This window comes from Hemitrygon akajei, chromosome 7 (genome assembly GCF_048418815.1).
Source record: "Hemitrygon akajei chromosome 7, sHemAka1.3, whole genome shotgun sequence".
Taxonomy (NCBI): Eukaryota; Metazoa; Chordata; class Chondrichthyes; order Myliobatiformes; family Dasyatidae; genus Hemitrygon; species Hemitrygon akajei.
The window spans coordinates 183,368,945-183,387,555 of NC_133130.1; the positions used below are offsets into that span (position 1 = coordinate 183,368,945).

Sequence of the window (18,611 nt, forward strand, 5' to 3'; positions counted from 1 at the left end):
TTGGAATTAAATCTAGGAAACAAAATACCATTTGTAAACTAAAATCTATTTTGTACTAAAAGGATTAAAATTGAACTTTCTAAATGGTGATAACAGAACAGAATTGGACCAGACAGACATGGGCTTAATGTGCACAGACTAATGTAGAAAATCAATATATCCAATGGAATGCTGTGCATTATATCTGAAGGACCTGGAAAAATAAGTAGTAAAACATGTGCCAAAGCTACAGACATTAGGAAGGATATACTTGCCTTTGAGGGTGTGCAGTAAATTGAGAGCTTGAACAAGTGCTGAATTTCTGCAATTGAAAACATTAAGATGAAATCTCATTGAACATTTCAAAGATGAATTGAAATCGATAGGCTAGAGAAAGAAAAACGATTTCTACTAGTTGGAGAAATCGAGGACTTGGGTATACAGTCTAAAATGTAAAGCCAAATTTTTCATGAATTAAATCAGAAAACATGCAGAAAATACTGGGATTATTCAGCAGGTCAGACAGCACCAGTGGAAAGGAAAACCAGAGTTAATTTTTCAGATCAAATATCTTGCATCCGAACACACCATGGAAAGAGAAACTGGGTTAACTTTACAGGTTGAAGAGCTTTTATCAGAAGTTTTCTCAGTTCTGATGAAAGGTCTTTCACCTGTTTCACTTTCCACAGGTGCTACCTGACTTACTGAGAGGTATGAACAATTTTTATTTCAGAGTTCCAGGCAAATGCAAGGAGCCGGATCATAAATCAGGTCCATGGTGGAACTCTGGAGGACTGGAGGCTAAGGGGCAACCAGAAATACGTGCATAAAATTACGAGGGGCCAAATATGGTAGACAGCTATTTTTAAACAGGTTGGTAATGTTAAAGGTGAGAGGAGTTAGTTTAAAGGAGATGGGTAAGAAATGTTTTTTTTTATTAGGAGTGATAGGTACCTGGAATGTGCTGTTAGCATAGGTGGTAGAAGCAGAATTTTATTTAGTAACACAGTGAGGAACAGGCCCTTGCAGCCACACCACCCACCTATTTAACCCTTGCCTAATCACAGGACTATTTATAATGACCTAGTAACCTACTAACCAGCATATCTTTGGACTGTGGGAGGAAACCAGAGCACTCAGAGGAAACCCACATGCTCACAGGAAGAACGTATGAATTTTCTTAGAGAGAATGGCGGAATTGAACTCTTCCAAACTCAGACACTCCAAGTGGTAATAGAGTCACATAAACTGCTACACTACCGTGGCACTCATACTGTAACAATGTTTACACATTTAGAGAGACATATAAACAGGCAAATAGAAACAGATGTGCAGGCAGGTAAGATTAATAGACTGGCATCATGGTCAGTACAGACATCACGGGCTGAAGTGCCTCTTCCTCTGCTAGGCTGTCGTGTAGGGGATAAATAGTTTACTCCTTTTCCTTCGTATTCATGGAGAATTCAACCATATAACAATTACAGCAAGGAAACAGGCCATCTCGGCCCTTCTAGTCCGTGCCGAACACTTACTCTCACCTAGTCCCACCTACCTGAACTCAGCCCATAACCCTCCATTCCTTTCCTATCCATATACCTATCCAATTTTTTTTAAATGACAAAATCGAACCTGCCTCTACCACTTCTACTGGAAGCTCGTTCCACACATCTACCACTCGCTGAGTAAAGAAGTTCCCCCTTCTGTTACCCCTAAAATTTTGCCCCTTAACTCTCAACTCATGTCCTCTTGTTTGAATCTCTCCTACTCTCAATGGAAAAAGTCTATCCACGTCAACTCTATCTATCCTCCTCATAATTGTAAATACCTCTATCAAGTCCCCCCTCAACCTTCTATGCTCCAAAGAATAAAGACCTAACTTGTTCAACCTTTCTCTGTAACTTAGGTTAAATCTCCTCTGTACTCTCTCTAATTTGTTGACATCTTTCCTATAATTCGGTGACCAGAACTGTACAGAATACTCCAAATTTGTCCTTACCAATGCCTTGTACAATTTTAACATTACATCCTATACTCAATGCTCTGATTTATAAAGGAAAGCATGCCAAAAGCTTTCTTCACCACCCTATCCACATGAGATTCCACCTTCAGGGAACTATGCACCATTATTCCTAGATCACTCTGTTCTACTGCATTCCTCAATGCCCTACCATTTACCATGTATGTCCTATCTTGTTTATTCCTACCAAACAATTCCAAACCAACAGTGCCAATTTTCAAGACTGAATTTGATTTATTGTATATCTGCTATCAAATCACTCATATTGCTATCCTAATGGCAGTTTAATCTAAGCAAAGGTTTTACTCTTGGCTGGCATGATGTTAGATGATGTTTCTGGAACCTACTGTGTGATAATTAGCAAAGGGCCCATTCTTCATTTTATAATGGAAAAATTATTGATAAAGATTTCTTGCAAGATGCCAGCAGTGAATGAATTATTTATGAGGAGTAATCATTTCAGTAAAGTAGGAACTGTGCAGTTATTTTATATTCAGTAAGATTCCATTGACAGTAACATGACAATCAGAGAAGACATCAACAGTGTCACAATCCCTCAGTCAATTTCATTCATTTAGCAATACAAGTGTAGAGTAGGCCCTCGCAGCCCTTCGATCTGTGCCATCCCAGCAAATCCCGATTGGACCCTAACCTAATTATGGGACCAATTAACCTACCCGGTGCGTCTTTGGACTGTGGGAGAAAACCAGAGCGCCCGGAGAAAACCCACACATTCCATGGAGAAGACATACAGATACTTGTTACAGACGGCACTAGAATTGAACTCCAAACTCTAATGCCCAAGCTGTAACACTGTCATGCTAAATGCTGCTACCTTGGCACCAAAGGTTCTGAGCAGCTGCCTGGACTTCTCCAGCGCATTTTCAATTTGAGTCTCAGCCTGGAAAGGGCCCCGACTATTGGAAAACGTGTTGTCCCAGTACCTAAGAAGGGCCAACCAAAACCCTCGAATGATTACCATCCAGTGGCCCTAACCTCACACATCATGAAGACATCATCATCAGGAGAGGCTGCTCCTGGCTCACCTCCAATGCCTGGTCAGAACAATTCTCCATCCTCTGCAGTTTACCTACCTGGAACACACTGAGTCAATGATGTTGTCATCTACCTGCTAACAAAGCTTACTCCCATCTGGATAAGCAAGGCAGCACTGAGGTTTATGTTGTGGTTTCTCAAGTGCCTTCAACACTGTACAGCCCTCATTGCTGGGGGAAAGCTCCGTTCATTGCAGGTGGGCACTTCCGTTGTATCCTGGATAATGGACAACCTGACTGGGAGACCACAGTTTGTGTGGCTTCAGAGCTGTGAGCCAGACATGGCTATAAGCAGCACTGGGGGTCCACAGGGGACTGTATTGGCTCCCTTCTGTTTACCCTGTATACCTCAGACTTTAGATACGAGTCATGTCATCAGTAAAAATTCTCTGATGACTCAGCAATAGTTGGGTGTATAAAGGGAGGACGGGAGGATGAATACAGGGCCCTGGTGGAGGACTTTGTCAAATGGTGCAAGCTGAATCATCTGCAGCTCAACATTAGTAACACAAAGGAGATGGTGATGGACTTTAGGAAGACTAAGCCTGCACTGCTCCTGTAACTATTGATAGTGAGGACATTGATGTGGTGAGGACCTACAAGTAACTGGGGGTGCACCTGGATGACAGATTTGAATGGAGCACCAACACAGAGGCTGTGTACAAGGGCTAGAGTCAGCTCTACTTCCTGGGGTGACTGAGGTCCTTTGAAGTATGCAGGCTTCCCCTTCACGTGTTCTGTTGTCGCCAGTACTATCTTTTATGCAGTGGTGTGCTGGGGCAATGGCATCAACAAAGGTGATGCCAACAGGCTCAATAAACTAATTAGAAAGGCTGGCACTGTTATAGGAGTCAAACTGGACACACTGGAGGCAGTGGTAGAACGAAAGACCCTATGGAAAATCCTGGACAATGTGTCTCACTCACCTTCTGCATGCCACCTTGGCTGAACAGAGGAGCAACTTTTAGTAATAAACAAAGACAACTGCGCCGGTCCAAAAAAAACAACAGTATGAGGGCATTCTTACCCTCAGCCATTAGGCTCCATACTGAGTCAACCTATAGCCAAAGAGATGACCCTCCTGTTAGACTGTTTGAGGTAACTTACTTTTAAATATTCTTTCTTACTTCTGTTCTAATATTTGCATATCTATGCACTTGTAATGCTACTGTGACACTGTAATTTCCTTTGGGATCAATAAAGTATCTATCTAACGAGATTTTTATGCTGTAGCAATGGACTGGGTCTTGAACCCATAAATTTCGAACTCAGGTAGGGTTACCAAATAAACTAAAACAGCCAATATAAATCCACACTATGCAAAGTGTTCCACAAAGTTACAGGTTAATTAAGTTTACATCCTTAAAGTCTGATTATGGGGTGGGTAGGTAGAAATCAAGTTATATATCTGAAAAATAAATGCAGAAATAATCTCACACACACACACAACTTCCAGTGCAATCTTTCAAAGGCAGCAATAAGGATCTAAAACTTACAGCAGCATGTAAGCAAGAAAAATACTTCATACTGTCTTTCTTACTTTTAAATCCCTTCACCCTCATCTGGGAGAAATTACACCTACCTTCTTTATTCAGAATCAAGTACTTGACCTGCACAGAACTGACTGTGACTGTATTCTGAATCATCCCTTGACACTTACCCAAATGTAGCACTTGCTGAAATCATCCTCAAATGCTGAATGGAGACTAAAATTGCATCAGCTTCTTAGATCTCACATAATGTTTACATCAGCTATATTTTGTGGGTAAATACTGTTTGTAAACCAATCTATTCTCTAATTAATGAAGTAATGCATCTTCAATAACTCAAACATGAAAAAATGTTGCAAAAGTGTGTCAAATAAAAAATGATGGGAATTAAAATATACAAATGACCTGATCAGTACAGTTCACTGTTCTTTATTAAATTTTCAGTGCTTTTCCAAAATAAATAGGCTTTATGTACTCAACATAAAAGTATGCAACATTTAGGTGATGATGATAATAAGCATGACAACATTACAAAAATGTCATTGCTTAATGTTAATTGTTTGGTAATACCCAAACCTTTTAAAAAGTAACTTCTGGTATTTTTGGATATTTACAGTTCCAATCAGTAATTTACAAAGTGCTATGACTTAACACAAACTCTCACTGTCACACTTGTTTCAAAACCATGAGAACAACATAAAAATGGAGTGGAAGACAAACTTGTGTTAGCTCAAGAATTCACTGTCAACCCTAAGTCACATTACCAAATGCAACAGTGCAAGCCAATTTCACTATATGTGGCTCACTCCAATATAAACAGTAATTTACACATTACAACAATGGCCCGACAGATTGCTGTTAAAGATCTCAGTTTCAAAACAACATAAAGGATAATTGCACTTCTTTTAAATAAGGTAACAGTCCAAAAAGCATTAAAATCCAAGGATATTATTTGTTCACTTAGCTCTGAATATTTTCAAAGTGGTATTAAGGATAGGTAAAAGTTTAACTCTGACTGCAAGTGCCTTTAATTTCTACATTTTACGCACAGTGGGTAACCAGCATCGAGAATTTTATTCCTCCACTTATAGAAAGACAGAAAAATTGTTCATGGTTTACAATATTATCTTATTTGCAAAGACCATGGACATTCTTTCATTATTAAAAAAAAATACCTGAGTAAAATAGTAATTGACAATAGTATTTTCACTCCCTTTTATCTACACTGCTCAGCTATAGAAAATTCTCAGCTTCCAAAATAAAATTTAGCCAATTTTAGAGTAACAAGCAACAAGAGAAATAGCTAATGTATTAACTAACTCAATGAATTGAACATACGGCCCGAAGCATTTGATGTCCTTCTATATTTACTTACTTAAAAAATTACCACAAAAATGAAAATAACTTTAAAATCTATATTACAGTTCACTGATAGAGGTTGTGATAATCTGATGAGGAAAATATCTGCAATCCATTTTGTTGCCTTAAATTTAACATGTAATTTGGAATGCACACATTTACATACCATTAGCAAGATGTACAATGTTTTCTTAGCTCAGGTTTTCTAACATATTTTGCTAGTTAAAATATTATGATGGACAAAGCTATGCAACATGCTATTATGATGCAATGCATAATCTGACACTAGCCACTCAATTTACAAAGAATACCATTTACCAATATCCTGTGTTAACACATACACATTTTGGCTCACATCAAAACTGGTCACATCAGCAGAATTTAATTCCTATTTAATGTATATAAAATTGGAGATCTTGACCTTTGCTTGTAAATATCACAATACAGCAAAGTTCTCTTTCCACTAGCTATCCTGCTCATGTTACCAATCATGGACACCAAAGGTGATTGACTAACAGATATAGAAAATATATTTAGCAAATTCAGTTTGTATTTGAGGTTTAGCAGAGATATTTTGGATCGTGTCTTTTTCATCAGCAATGACCATAAGCCAAATTCTTAATATACCTCTTCTTATACATTTATTGTTTATCTTTAGTGTTTTCGGTTCTTATCTAAGATCCACAATGTTTTATGCTTTTGTGATTCTTGTTATACCCAACTACTAAAATTGTCACACAAAAAAACAGCGGAGGCAAATCGGTTTAAAGGACTGTCACAATATGTAAACACAATTACTACTCAAGTTATCAGAACCCAACTGCAACCAAATGGAGACTAAGCCCAGAATATGCATTTAAAAGAAAACTTTTCTTTCCTTGCATGAATAATACACACAAAGTTGTTCTGTGCATGTTCTGAAGAGTCTGCATCCACTACCAATGGAAACGTTTACAGTAACCAGACAAGGTACTCTCTATCAGTATTTACACAGCATTCCCCCTTCTTATTCATGCATCTGATGTTATCAACGTGCATGGTAAATATTCCCAACAGAAACTGAATCAAAATATCTTCATTGTTAATACACAATAAAAGTAGTGTATATCATACAGAAAGTCAATTAAAACATGAAAGGATTGCTGTTGTGACATTGATTTTATTTTGCCCAATGAACACTGACTTTTAATTGTTGCCCTTTTGTGGACAGGTAGCCCAATAAAGATTTAAGCATAGGTGCCTAGATGGGCTCTTCTGCAGTGTTGGGCACACCACTACCTATCTACGGCAAATTATCCTTTACACATTCTGGATTTCTCTTGTTTCATAACCACCCTTCTTCCCCTCATCCCCTCCATCATACCTAATTCTCCCTTATACCCATGCATCTTTTGCGCCTGCCACAGAAGTTTTTCATTAATGATGGTTAACCCACTTGCCAAAGAGCGCACAAATGAACCGGTACCTGGACACAGACAACAGGTGGCATCTGTGAATAAGCAAATTGTAATGGGAGAAAATCATAAAGGTAAAAATTCTTCAAGTGTTGATGTCCCAATATAGCAATTCCTTTTGGTCATATCCAAATTGGTGTTGAAGCCATCCACTGAACATCTATGCTTTAGTAGTTTAGTTGGCAAGCAGTTTCCAAATGGTTTTACACAGCTGATTATGCTAACATTTTCAAAAAACAAAGTAAACAGTTGAAGTCCTTTCTCTTCCGACTAGGAGGTATATTAGTGTATATTAAGTAATGTAACAACGGTAACATATTTTGGTTACAAGTGAACTAAATTGAAAATGACTGCAGCAAAGCTGTCGAGTTTCTTGTCAACAATGAAAAACTTAAGTTTTAATTGGCACAAAACTAGAAATGCAGATTCAGCTTTTAAAAATTTAAATTATGATTGTGGGACTGAAGATAACTACATTTTTACCTTCATCGATCTTCGGAGGTTTTCAGGACAGGAAAGCTTTGTGGAGAGTTAAATAAAGCACTGATATAAAGGTTTTATCCAAAATAAAAATTGGGAAAGCATGTAGCATTTTATAAAACAATAAAAATACAAGAGTAATCCACTGCTAACAAAAGCTAGAACACAATTCGCTTCACCTGGGGCTTTCTAGCCAGCATTTAAACCTGAACAGAATTTAAATACAAATTCTTAAAATTGGAGTACATTCAACATCCTGAAACTGCCAGGTTCCAAATATTTCAAAGTCAATTTACCAAATAATGCACAATGAATATTTACATCCGTTAATATCCTTTATATGTTTTTTAAAAGTGCTTTAACAGAATGTTAAACTGCCTCCTGAAGATATTCATGGGCTTAGAAAGAAAGTCATCACACTTAAGTTGACAGATCTCATATGGGTCCAACATTTCACAGGCATTAGGACAACCTCTATTAATCTCAAGTGTTGCATAATTACTATCTCCCCTACTACAGATCTCAAACTGGTTTGTAAACAGCTCAGTGTTGGCTTATATAAAGGCAACACAATCCATTAAGAAAATTACTTAGATGAAAAGCTTTCATTTGTTATATTTCTAATTATTTCCTCTCTGACCTTACTTAATAAGCATTAAACATCAACACAAACCAACTATCAAAATGCTCAATCCCTGTATGATGCACTCATCATTTAAAAAAATCAGCAAAATTAAACGTTTGCTGATTATCTTACCAGCCAGGATGAACAAGTGTACTAAACTGTACCAAAGTGTATAATGGATTGTAACTTTAGCCTAATAATAAAACAAAAAAAAATTGAAAATATATTCATCTGCAGTTAAGATTCTTACAAACCGCTATTGGTAATTACATTTTTGCATGCACGACTTCCGTGATCTCACCAATTTTAACTGAAAATTTCTAAAAATACACAGCTCAAACTGCTAATTTCTGCATTTCCACAAAGTTCTTTTTCAGAAAAAAAAGTGATGAGACAGTATAGGCAAAATCATCTAACAATACATTTTTCATATAAAACATATAAAAAAACTACAAACTACATCAATAACCCATAAGCTCTTTGTTAAAGAAATTGACCTGCTCAAAAGACAATGTTTTCATTTCTCAGGTCAAAATGTCCCATTTTAAGGAGCCACACACACACATTGGACTGCTGTAAATGGTCATAACTACAAACTCACTGCTCAAATGTGGAGTCCTTTATTTTGTATATTAAAAAATTGACCACAGCCAGTAGCAAATAAAATTGCTTTCTTAAAAGAAAAATCCTTCTGCTTAGGATGTTTACATATTGTTAGTGTTTAGACTGAACATGCACAAGATAGCACTGTTAAAATTAAAAACTGTCTTGTAAGCAGCTTTACCTTTATCTAAGTTTACTACAGTGATTACACAAACTGCCATGTATTGGGAGAAAGAATCCAGCTTCCAAGGATCATTGTGATCACACATTCAAGAGTGTTCAAATTATTTTCCACTGTACCGCTTAATATTAAGATTTTGTTTATTTTAAACAGAACACACATAGCTCCAGACAGGTTATTTAAAAACTCCAGAACAAGGAAAAAAAAAGTTTCATAAACATCTGGTGGGAGAATGCCCAATTTGCAGACATTAGCCAAGAATGACAGGATAACTAGTTATGAAATATAATAAATATTGCTAACCCAAAAGAAAATTGGCTGTGTTCAACAGAATATACATTCTTAGAAGAGCATGCTGCTCATATAGTATGGAAAATATGATGGAAATTTTTCAGAATGCACAATGCAATAAAAAGCATTAAATTTTGACTGTGACCTTTCAGTGTGCCTCCCATACAGCAATACTGTGCTCTGTGTGGTAATACACTACTTCTACAACAATCTTCCTTACTGGACAAAGAACACCCAACCATTACTGCAGAACACAGACTCTCTCTAAAATGATGGCATGTATAAAATGTGTCATATTCAAGTGTTTAATAAATTAGATTTCCCAAGAGGCAATTCTCAGCATATGCCGTCATCCTGCCAGTCTGTGCAGATTTGCGTGATTGCCTTTCCAGCAGTAGAATGACTGCTGATACATCGGTCACATTGCTGTACATATCACAATGCATTACCGTTCACGGTAACAGTACGTGGAGAAAGATGAGCAGCATCCGGAACTGAAGGTCAGTTGTTGTCAAGTTTCTTGGCAGTTTATAGATTGCTCTGATTGTTGCACATAGACCCTGATAAACCAAAGTCAGGACAGAACTATCTGAACCAGTATAGGAAGATGGCCTTCCACTGGCAGGAATGATGTTAGAAAACCTTTCATTACAAGTTTACCTCAAGCCAAATCCAGCTGTGACATTGCCTCAATCCCCATGGTGATGCCATTCCAAAAAGGAATTGAAGGAAAAGAAAAAGCAGAGGAATCTTCTCACAACCACAGTCCACAAATACTTTAAGAATCCACTGGCTAGAAAACTTGCCACATGCAAAGAAAAGACAGTTACAAGCCAGAGTAACCAGCATAGAAAACAAAGCCAGAATTCTGTCACGTACCGCCAAATGTTGGCACTTAGAGACTGACAATCCATCAGAAAAATACCAACTACTTATTTTGTCATTAGTGGAATAGGTAACATTTCATTTTCTGTGCAAACATTCAATAAAAGATTCCATTCTGTAATCTGCAACAGAACCTGGAGAGATCTGCTGTCTCCCAAAACTAAATAGCCACCAAATCAAATAGAAAAAATGCCGATTTCAACACAATCTACTATGGGGAAATGGGAGAAACATTAGATTGCTGGAGAACTTTAAAATGAACCAGCAAAAAAACTCTCTTCATTTTCCTGTTGCATGCTTCTTTGGCACTGCAGATCGCTTGGCTTGCCACAAATGGTTGTGAATTGTGATTGCGTCCACACTGACTGACATGGTCTTGGTAGGTATTAGGCTAAACAGCTTTCTGTCCGAGCTGTACTTGTAAAGCTTATCGATCATCTTCTTTGTAATGTTTTTAGGCCCTGTGCCAGTTAACTTCTGGATCTCCTCAGAGTCTGGAGAATAGGCATAAAGTGCTCGGAACTGACAGCCCGCATCACGAAACAAGATGATGTAATGGTTAGCGTCGCATTTTTCAAGCTCCTAGGAAGATAAATGAGAAACAATGTTCTAACAAGTTTTAAATTGTAAATGCAACAATTTCATTGATTACAAACATAAATCTTTGTACTCCTTTTCTCTCAGATCTTAGATAAAGTGTGTAGTAAAACTGGCTGTCTATCTAAACTGGGACAAAGTCAAAAGTAGTTTTGCCGTATTTCCCAGTATTTGTTTTGCCTGGAATCCATTTTGCTGTTCAGGTATTATGTGCCTGGTGTTGTAAAGTTACAGACTAACAAAACAGTTGCTAGGCCAGGAAATGAGCTATTTTCACATCCAACTTCATAGAATGTGAGACAGACTGAAGCAAAGATATTGTGTACAAAGGGTTGTAGTATTTTTTTGGAATCTAGAGCAGTATTCACATCCCAACCTTTTGGTGTTGAGCTGAAATAACATTTTTAGTTGCGAAATGGACAGCCGTCAATCAAAATTCTACTGGAAAAGGATCTAGAGCTTTCCCAATGTATAGGACGAATAAACTCTTCTTGGACTTCCAGCCAAGTACAGGTATCGATTTTAACCGACATTTCAATGACAAACTCTGCTGCCTTCATCAGGGACAATGCCTGGGCATACCTAGTCCAGTGGTATATATACACCTGTCCTTACTGATTGGTTAGTCCTCATTCAATCAAGTTTCTGCTCTCCCTTGCTTACAATCAAATTCCAGTTCTTACTCAGAGCAAGACTTTTGTCTTTAAAATTATTTTCCTCTAATTTTATTTCAACAGCTTCCATCAACAGGCAGTCCCAAATGCAATTAGTGCAGCACAGAATTTCTTCAGGATCCTGGCAATCCTTCCAGAAACTATGGAAATATAGGGATGAAAGAGAGTACCAACAGGTTTCTCCTCGATATTAGGATATTTCCATGGTTTTTGAAAGGATTGCCAGGATCCTGAAGAATTACTGGATTAATACCATCCACAACTGGCTAGGAAGATCAAATCACAGCTTATGCAGATCAAAGATGACCTGGGACTCAGGATGGCTGACGTTTACAGGAATCCCTGTGAATGCAGAGCAGCATACATCGGCTAGATGGGATGCACGGTGGAAACCTGCTTCAAGGAGCACAGGAGATGTACCTGCTTGGGTTACCCGCAGAATTTGACAGAAGCAGAACATTGCACTAGTAATGGCCATTTTGGGACGGCCTGGTGAAGGAAGCCATTGAAATAAAAATAGAGGAAAAGTATTTTAACAAAGACAAAGGTCTCGCTCCAAGTAAGGAGAGGAAGCTTCAGAATCTTCTCTGCCATGGAAACAATAAATTTATTTCTATATCTGATATAAATCATGTGCATTCTTGACATGTACACCTAATGGTACCAGCAAAAGTTAAGTAAATTATTCTCACATTGATAATAATATAATTTTCTGTTGTACAACTTGATATATTCAATTGAATTGTTTTTTAAAATCATTTTTAAAATTGAGTACTTGAGTTATTTACATGTCTGTTTCAGGAATATTGAAACAAATTTAAAAGGAAACTGTATAATGGAGGGAGGTGAAGTGAAACAAACTACTTTAAAAGATTCATCTATTCAATGAGCTTATGAATGGTTTGTGCTTTGAAGCTTCATCTTTTAACCATACAATTATTTGATCTGCGTGTTTAGCACATTTGTAATGTTTTTCTTCCTGTTACTCACCTCAAGTATTGAATTTTTCTGTGGCTCATTTACTTTTCCCGCAAGACAGCAATGTGTGATAGCATTATGAATTATTGGCTTATTTGATTTTGAGCTTGGCTCCTTGAATAACTTTGGACCTGTAAGATAATCACACAGTTAAAAACAAAACACTGGACCTTTGATCAATGCGAGGACAAACTTCATATATCTTAAGAGTTTTGACATCACCTGTGTACTCAGCCACAGATGCAATTGATGAGGCTGTGGATGCATTCTCCCAGTCTCGTTCTGTGTTCCTACTCTGATTTCGGCTCAACACTGAGAAGGTCTCCATGGAGTCTGTCCTGTATATTTAGCAAATGAAATAATTTTGAATATTTAGCATCCAGTAGTTGTAATGCACATGAACATAATGATATGCTTATTTGGTTGGGAAAAGTTGAGCATTACTCAAAATTGTATTTTACACAATTGTACATCCATTGAGTAAAAAAACAGAAGAGGAAGATAAGGAGGGAGCAATATGAACAGTTAAGCAAAAGGAACGAGGGCAAGAATAACTGCATAGACTGTTTACAGTGATTGCCTGCTTTTGATCATATGTAATTTTTTGAGATAGTGAAGTACAGTCAATGGAAATAAGATGAAAACCATAAGATTTCCGTCTTTTGCAAATTATTGTAGTTATTTTTCTATAAGAATATAAAATTATTTAATCCTCGACCATTCTCGACCATAACCCATGTTATGCTTACCTTTGTGAAAAGCCACCACTACCACTGCCACCACCAGAATTCACACTTTCTGCTTCAGTGGTAGCCGCGGATGCCAGTGACAGACTGGACCCAGACTGAGCACTGCTGAGATTATCAGCTAGATGAAATAAAACAAAAAGCACAACTCATACATCATTATTAATGAAACAAAACTGCATTCATATCACAAACTGATGACTTCATAGAAATTTCAGCATTTTATTGGAAAATAATAGTTCATGAAATAAATATCCAAGTTTATGAAATAAAATGGAAAACTAGTTTTAACTTCAATTTTTGCCTTAAAAATATTAGGATACAAACTAATATTTTAATAACCCTCTAGTATTTTGAAAATCATTCTAGTACAAACTAGCCAGGCATGAATTTCAAGCCATTCATTATGACATTTATATTGTTTGAGCTGAGTGTCCAATATCCATTGATTCTTCTCATACAGTTTGTTATACAGCACACCATGATAATTTTCCCTAACTTTTCTGTTATACTTAAAAATTGTTCAAATACTGCCAAATCTCACTACAAAATTTATGGATTTCTGAAAAAGTAGAATGACGGCCTTCTGGAAATGAGAATCATAGCGCTCAGATGCAGTAACGTGGGAATCAAACAAGATGAGATGTGCAGCTTTATTCTTTAAGTCTCAATATATAACTTAACCAGCTTTTCATTAATGCACTAGCAGTGATATAGTTACACCTTATTAAATGACAAACCATCTAAGAGCTAAAGTCATCCTTCATAGCGACTTACGAGTAGAAGGATATCTTGATGGTGGTTCACTATACGATTCTTCCCGATGAACTGATTTTGGACGTTGCTTCTTAACTTTAGGTTTCGGTTTACCAAGACCTTGCTCTTCCAGTATTTGCTGCTGTTTACGTCTTAGATATTCCTGTTTGATTAACTCTCTTCGTGCTTTCTCCTCCTCTTTACGAATCCGATCCTCTTCAGCTTTACGCCTGCAGGGAAAGAATTATCTTGTGTAGGTGGCATCTCAGAAATAAATTGAGCAAGACCCAGATACATTGTGCACTTCTAAAAAAATTTTAGTATGAGCTCTATATAGAGTTTTGGTCACCAAACTATATGAAAGATTTGGTACTGAGGGGATGGTCTGTAATTTCCTGCCAAAGGTGGTGGTGAAGTGAAATGCAATAACTACACTTAGGAGGCAGACAGGTATTAAATAGTCAAGGCCAAGAAGGATATGGAACTTGTGCAGGCAAATGGGATTAGTGCAAATAGGGAAAAAGATCAGCATGGACATTTGTTGTGCAAATCTATGATTAAGTATATAACCTAGATTTTTAAACAGTTTAAACTTGTGTAGAAGATGCAGCTCAGAGTCTCAATAAGATTATATTCCAACATTCCTAGACAAGAAAGTCTATCACAGAATCTTCCCATTTGACACAGTTCTATGTCGCAGAGTAAGTGAAATTACATTGGTCACCTTTTATTCAAAATTACCTAATGAAAGTTAAAAACATAAGCACAAACAAACATAAAAATTTTCTCAAGCTCTAATGTCACATATTTTGTCAGATTACTTGACGAACACTCCCATGCATTTCTTATATAGCAATCTGTTCCAACAGCTTCACAAGAGGAAGTGAAAAGAAGTTAGATCAAGGCACCATCAGGGAAGTGCATCTCTCGAGAAGGGTATCAAAGCTGCAAGGAAAAATTAAAGCATAGTGGCTCAATGAGACTCAATGGACTTCAGTAAGGCCTTTGAAATGGACTTCAGTAAGGTCTTTGACAAGGTTCCGTACGGAAGGTTAGTTAGGAAGGTTCAATCATTAGGTATTAATATTGAAGTAGTAAAATGGATTCAACAGTGGCTGGATGGGAGATGCCAGAGAGTAGTGGTGGATAACTGTTTGTCAGGTTGGAGGCCAGTGACTAGTGGTGTGCCTCAGAGATCTGTACTGCGTCCAGTGTTATTTGTCATATATATTAATGATCTGGATGATGGGGTGGTAAATTGGATTAGTAAGTATGCAGATGATACTAAGGTAGGTGGTGTTGTGGATAATGAAGTAGGTTTTCAAAGCTTGCAGAGACATTTAGGCCAGTTAGAAGAGTGGGCTGAATGATGGCAGATGGAGTTTAACGCTGTTAAGTGTGAGGTGCTACATTTTGGTAGGAATAATCCAAATAGGACATACATGGTAAATGGTAGGGCACTGAAGAATGCAGTAGAACAGAGTGATCTAGGAATAATGGTGCATAGTTCCCTGAAGGTGGAATCTCATGTGGATAGGGTGGTGAAGAAAGCTTTTGGTATGCTGGCTTTTATAAATCAGAGCATTGAGTATAGAAGTTGGGATGTAATGTTAAAATTGTACAAGGCATTGGTAAGGCTGAATTTGAAGTATTGTGTACAGTTCTGGTCACCGAGTCAACAAAACAGAGACAGTACAGTGAAGATTTACTAGAATATTACCTGGGTTTCAGCACCTAAGTTACAGGGAAAGGTTGAACAAGTTAGGTCTTTATTCTTTGGAAAGTAGAAGGTTGGGGGGGGGGGGCTTGATAGTGGTATTTAAAATTATGAGGGGGATAGATAGAGTTGACGTGGATGGGCTTTTTCCATTGAGAGTAGGGGAGATTCAAACAAGAGGACATGAGTTGAGAGTTAGGGGGCAATAGTTTAAGGGTAACACAAGGGGGAATTTCTTTACTATGCACCCCCATACCATGCTGACTTTTGCACCTTTCGCTGATAACAATCAGGATAGTCGTTTTCATCTTTGGCACGGAGAACTCGACGCACATTTTTTCCGAAAACTAGCTGAAATGTGGACTCATCTGACCACAGCACACAGTTCCACAGTCTTTCGGTCCATCTGAGATGAGACTGGGCCCAGAGAACTCGCCGGCGTTTCTGCAAAGGGTTGATGTATGGCTTCCTCCTTGCGTAATACAGTTTCAAGTTGCATTTCTGGATGCAGCGACTGACTGTGTTAAATGACAATGGTTTTCCAAAGTACTCCCGAGCCCAGGTGGCTATAATTGTCACAGTAGCATGATGGTTTCTTAGGCAGTGCTGCCTGTGGGCTCGAAGATCACACGCATTCAACAGTGGTTTCCGACCTTGCCCTTTACGCACTGAGATGTCTCCGAATTCTCTGAATCTTTTCAAAATATTATGTACTGTAGATGTTGAAAGACCTAAATTCTCTGCAATCTTGCGTTGAGAAATGTTCCTTTTGTACTGACTAACAATTCTCTCACGAATTTTGGCACAAAGGGGTGAGCCACGACCCATCCTTGCTTGCAAAGACTGAGCCTTTGATGGATGCTACTTTTATACCCAGTCATGATACCTCACCTGCTACCAATTAGCCTGCTTAATGTGGAGTCTTCCAAACCGGTGTTACTTGAATATTCTGTGCACTTTTCAATCTTATTTTAACTCTGTCCCAACTTTTGTTGAGTGTGTTGCAGCCATCAAATTCTAAATTTGTGTATATTTACAAAATACAATTAAGTTGGTCAGTAAAACTATTGAAAATCTTTTCTTTGTACTTTTGTCAGTTAAATAAAGATTCACGTGAATTAACATATCACAGATTTTTGTTTTTATTGCATTTTGGAAAATATCCCAACTTTTCTGGAAATGGGGTTTGTAAAGAGGGAGAAGAAAGGGCACACTAAGCTTGATGTAATCTGCAACAGAACAAAAACAATACTTTCATTCAACGTTTCCCCACCCATACTATCCAAAGGCTAGCAGAATGCATGGTATTAGCTTTAATACCATGAAGTGTATTAAGGCTTTACATTATATATTCAAGAAATTCCTTTGTATCTTCTAATCCTTGGACAGTGTAAATATTATATGATGTGCCTTTCCTATTTCTCACCTGAAACAGTCTAGTCTATATTTTTTCACTGCATACAGAATTTCTACCCAGACACAAAACACAAACATTTTCTGGACGAAGTCAACAACAGTAATTGTTTTGGCTGTCTCATTTCAATTTCTTTCATGCAACCTTTGACAACCTCTCTGCAGTCAAGTTGAAACACAAGGCATAACTGCAAGACACTACAAAAAACAGCAGCTTCTTAAAGGCTTTAGTTTCTAGTTCACAGCACATAAATCACTGGACCATATATAAAACTGCATCCAAAACATGTTTGCTATCTCTTTTCAAAACCTATTACTCACCTTGCTTCGTCACGTTTCTGTTCTATCTCAGCATCCAGCTGCTGTCTTCGTAAACGAGCTTCTTCTGCTTTGCGCTGCTGCTTGAGGAGGAATGCCGCTCGCTTCTTTGCCAACTCATCTTCTGCTTTCTGATCATCCTGTCATCCAATCAAAACATGACTGATTCAGCCCTTAAATAACCTTTTTGTTCTTGATTTTAAAATAACTGAGAAATTACTTGCGAAGTAATTTCCATCTAATCACATTTTCTTTTGCTATTAGATAAAATGGTTATTTTATGATACCAACAGCATTATACTACATTATTGAAAATTGAATATCTTATTACAAAGCAAAAATATTTAAATGGAGTTAGTTTTCAAGGCACAACATTGAATGCTATAATTAAACTAATTTGGGTTGTTTAAAATTTAATTGATTACTGAAGGAAATTTGCAAATTGGAATATGCTTAGAAACAGTGAGCTACAGTCTAATAAAAACTATATGACTTACTTTCTTCCCATTTTAAATTATTTGCTTATGAAAAAATAATCTTTATTATACAACCAATTAATATTTCAACATTTTTTCACCATCACTACAGGAACAATAAATATTTTACCTGTTGTACTATCCCATTTTTGACACCAGGGTGTGTAGGAGTTTAATTTAAAAATTAAACACATTGAAATACAATTCTTTACATTTCCACTTGGTGGCATTAGTGCAGAAACAAAACACTGTTACCAGAGAGCCAAAATCAAGTAATGGGAAACATTAAATATTAGGATTTCATTTGTATACAATCTACAAAAAGATTATAGCATTTTGCTTCAGGAAACAAAAATAAACTGTTTATGATATGTTCACCTATACACTGGGGAAACCAAACCAGATTGCAATTATAACACTTAAGTTCCAGTTATTTGCTGTTTTGATTCTTTATTCCACCAGCTCTTTGATTTTTGCCTTCCACATAAGAACTCTATCACAAACATAAGGAACACCC

At 37.2% G+C, this 18,611-nt stretch overlaps 1 protein-coding gene across 3 annotated transcripts in view; it reads right to left on the minus strand.

Annotated features, from left to right (window-relative positions):
* Nucleotides 1-4,954: 4,954 nt before the first annotated feature.
* Nucleotides 4,955-18,611, minus strand: part of camsap1b (calmodulin regulated spectrin-associated protein 1b) — a 138,707-nt gene continuing 125,050 nt past the window's right edge. For all 3 annotated transcript variants that reach the window (XM_073052849.1, XM_073052848.1, XM_073052847.1), the window contains 6 exons: nt 17,622-17,758; nt 14,192-14,400; nt 13,418-13,535; nt 12,891-13,006; nt 12,681-12,799; nt 4,955-11,001 (listed from right to left, as the gene is read on the minus strand). In XM_073052849.1, coding sequence (XP_072908950.1) covers nt 10,699-11,001; nt 12,681-12,799; nt 12,891-13,006; nt 13,418-13,535; nt 14,192-14,400; nt 17,622-17,758 — 1,002 coding nt within the window. In that variant the 3' untranslated portion in view covers nt 4,955-10,698. The remainder of the gene's footprint in view (nt 11,002-12,680; nt 12,800-12,890; nt 13,007-13,417; nt 13,536-14,191; nt 14,401-17,621; nt 17,759-18,611) is intronic.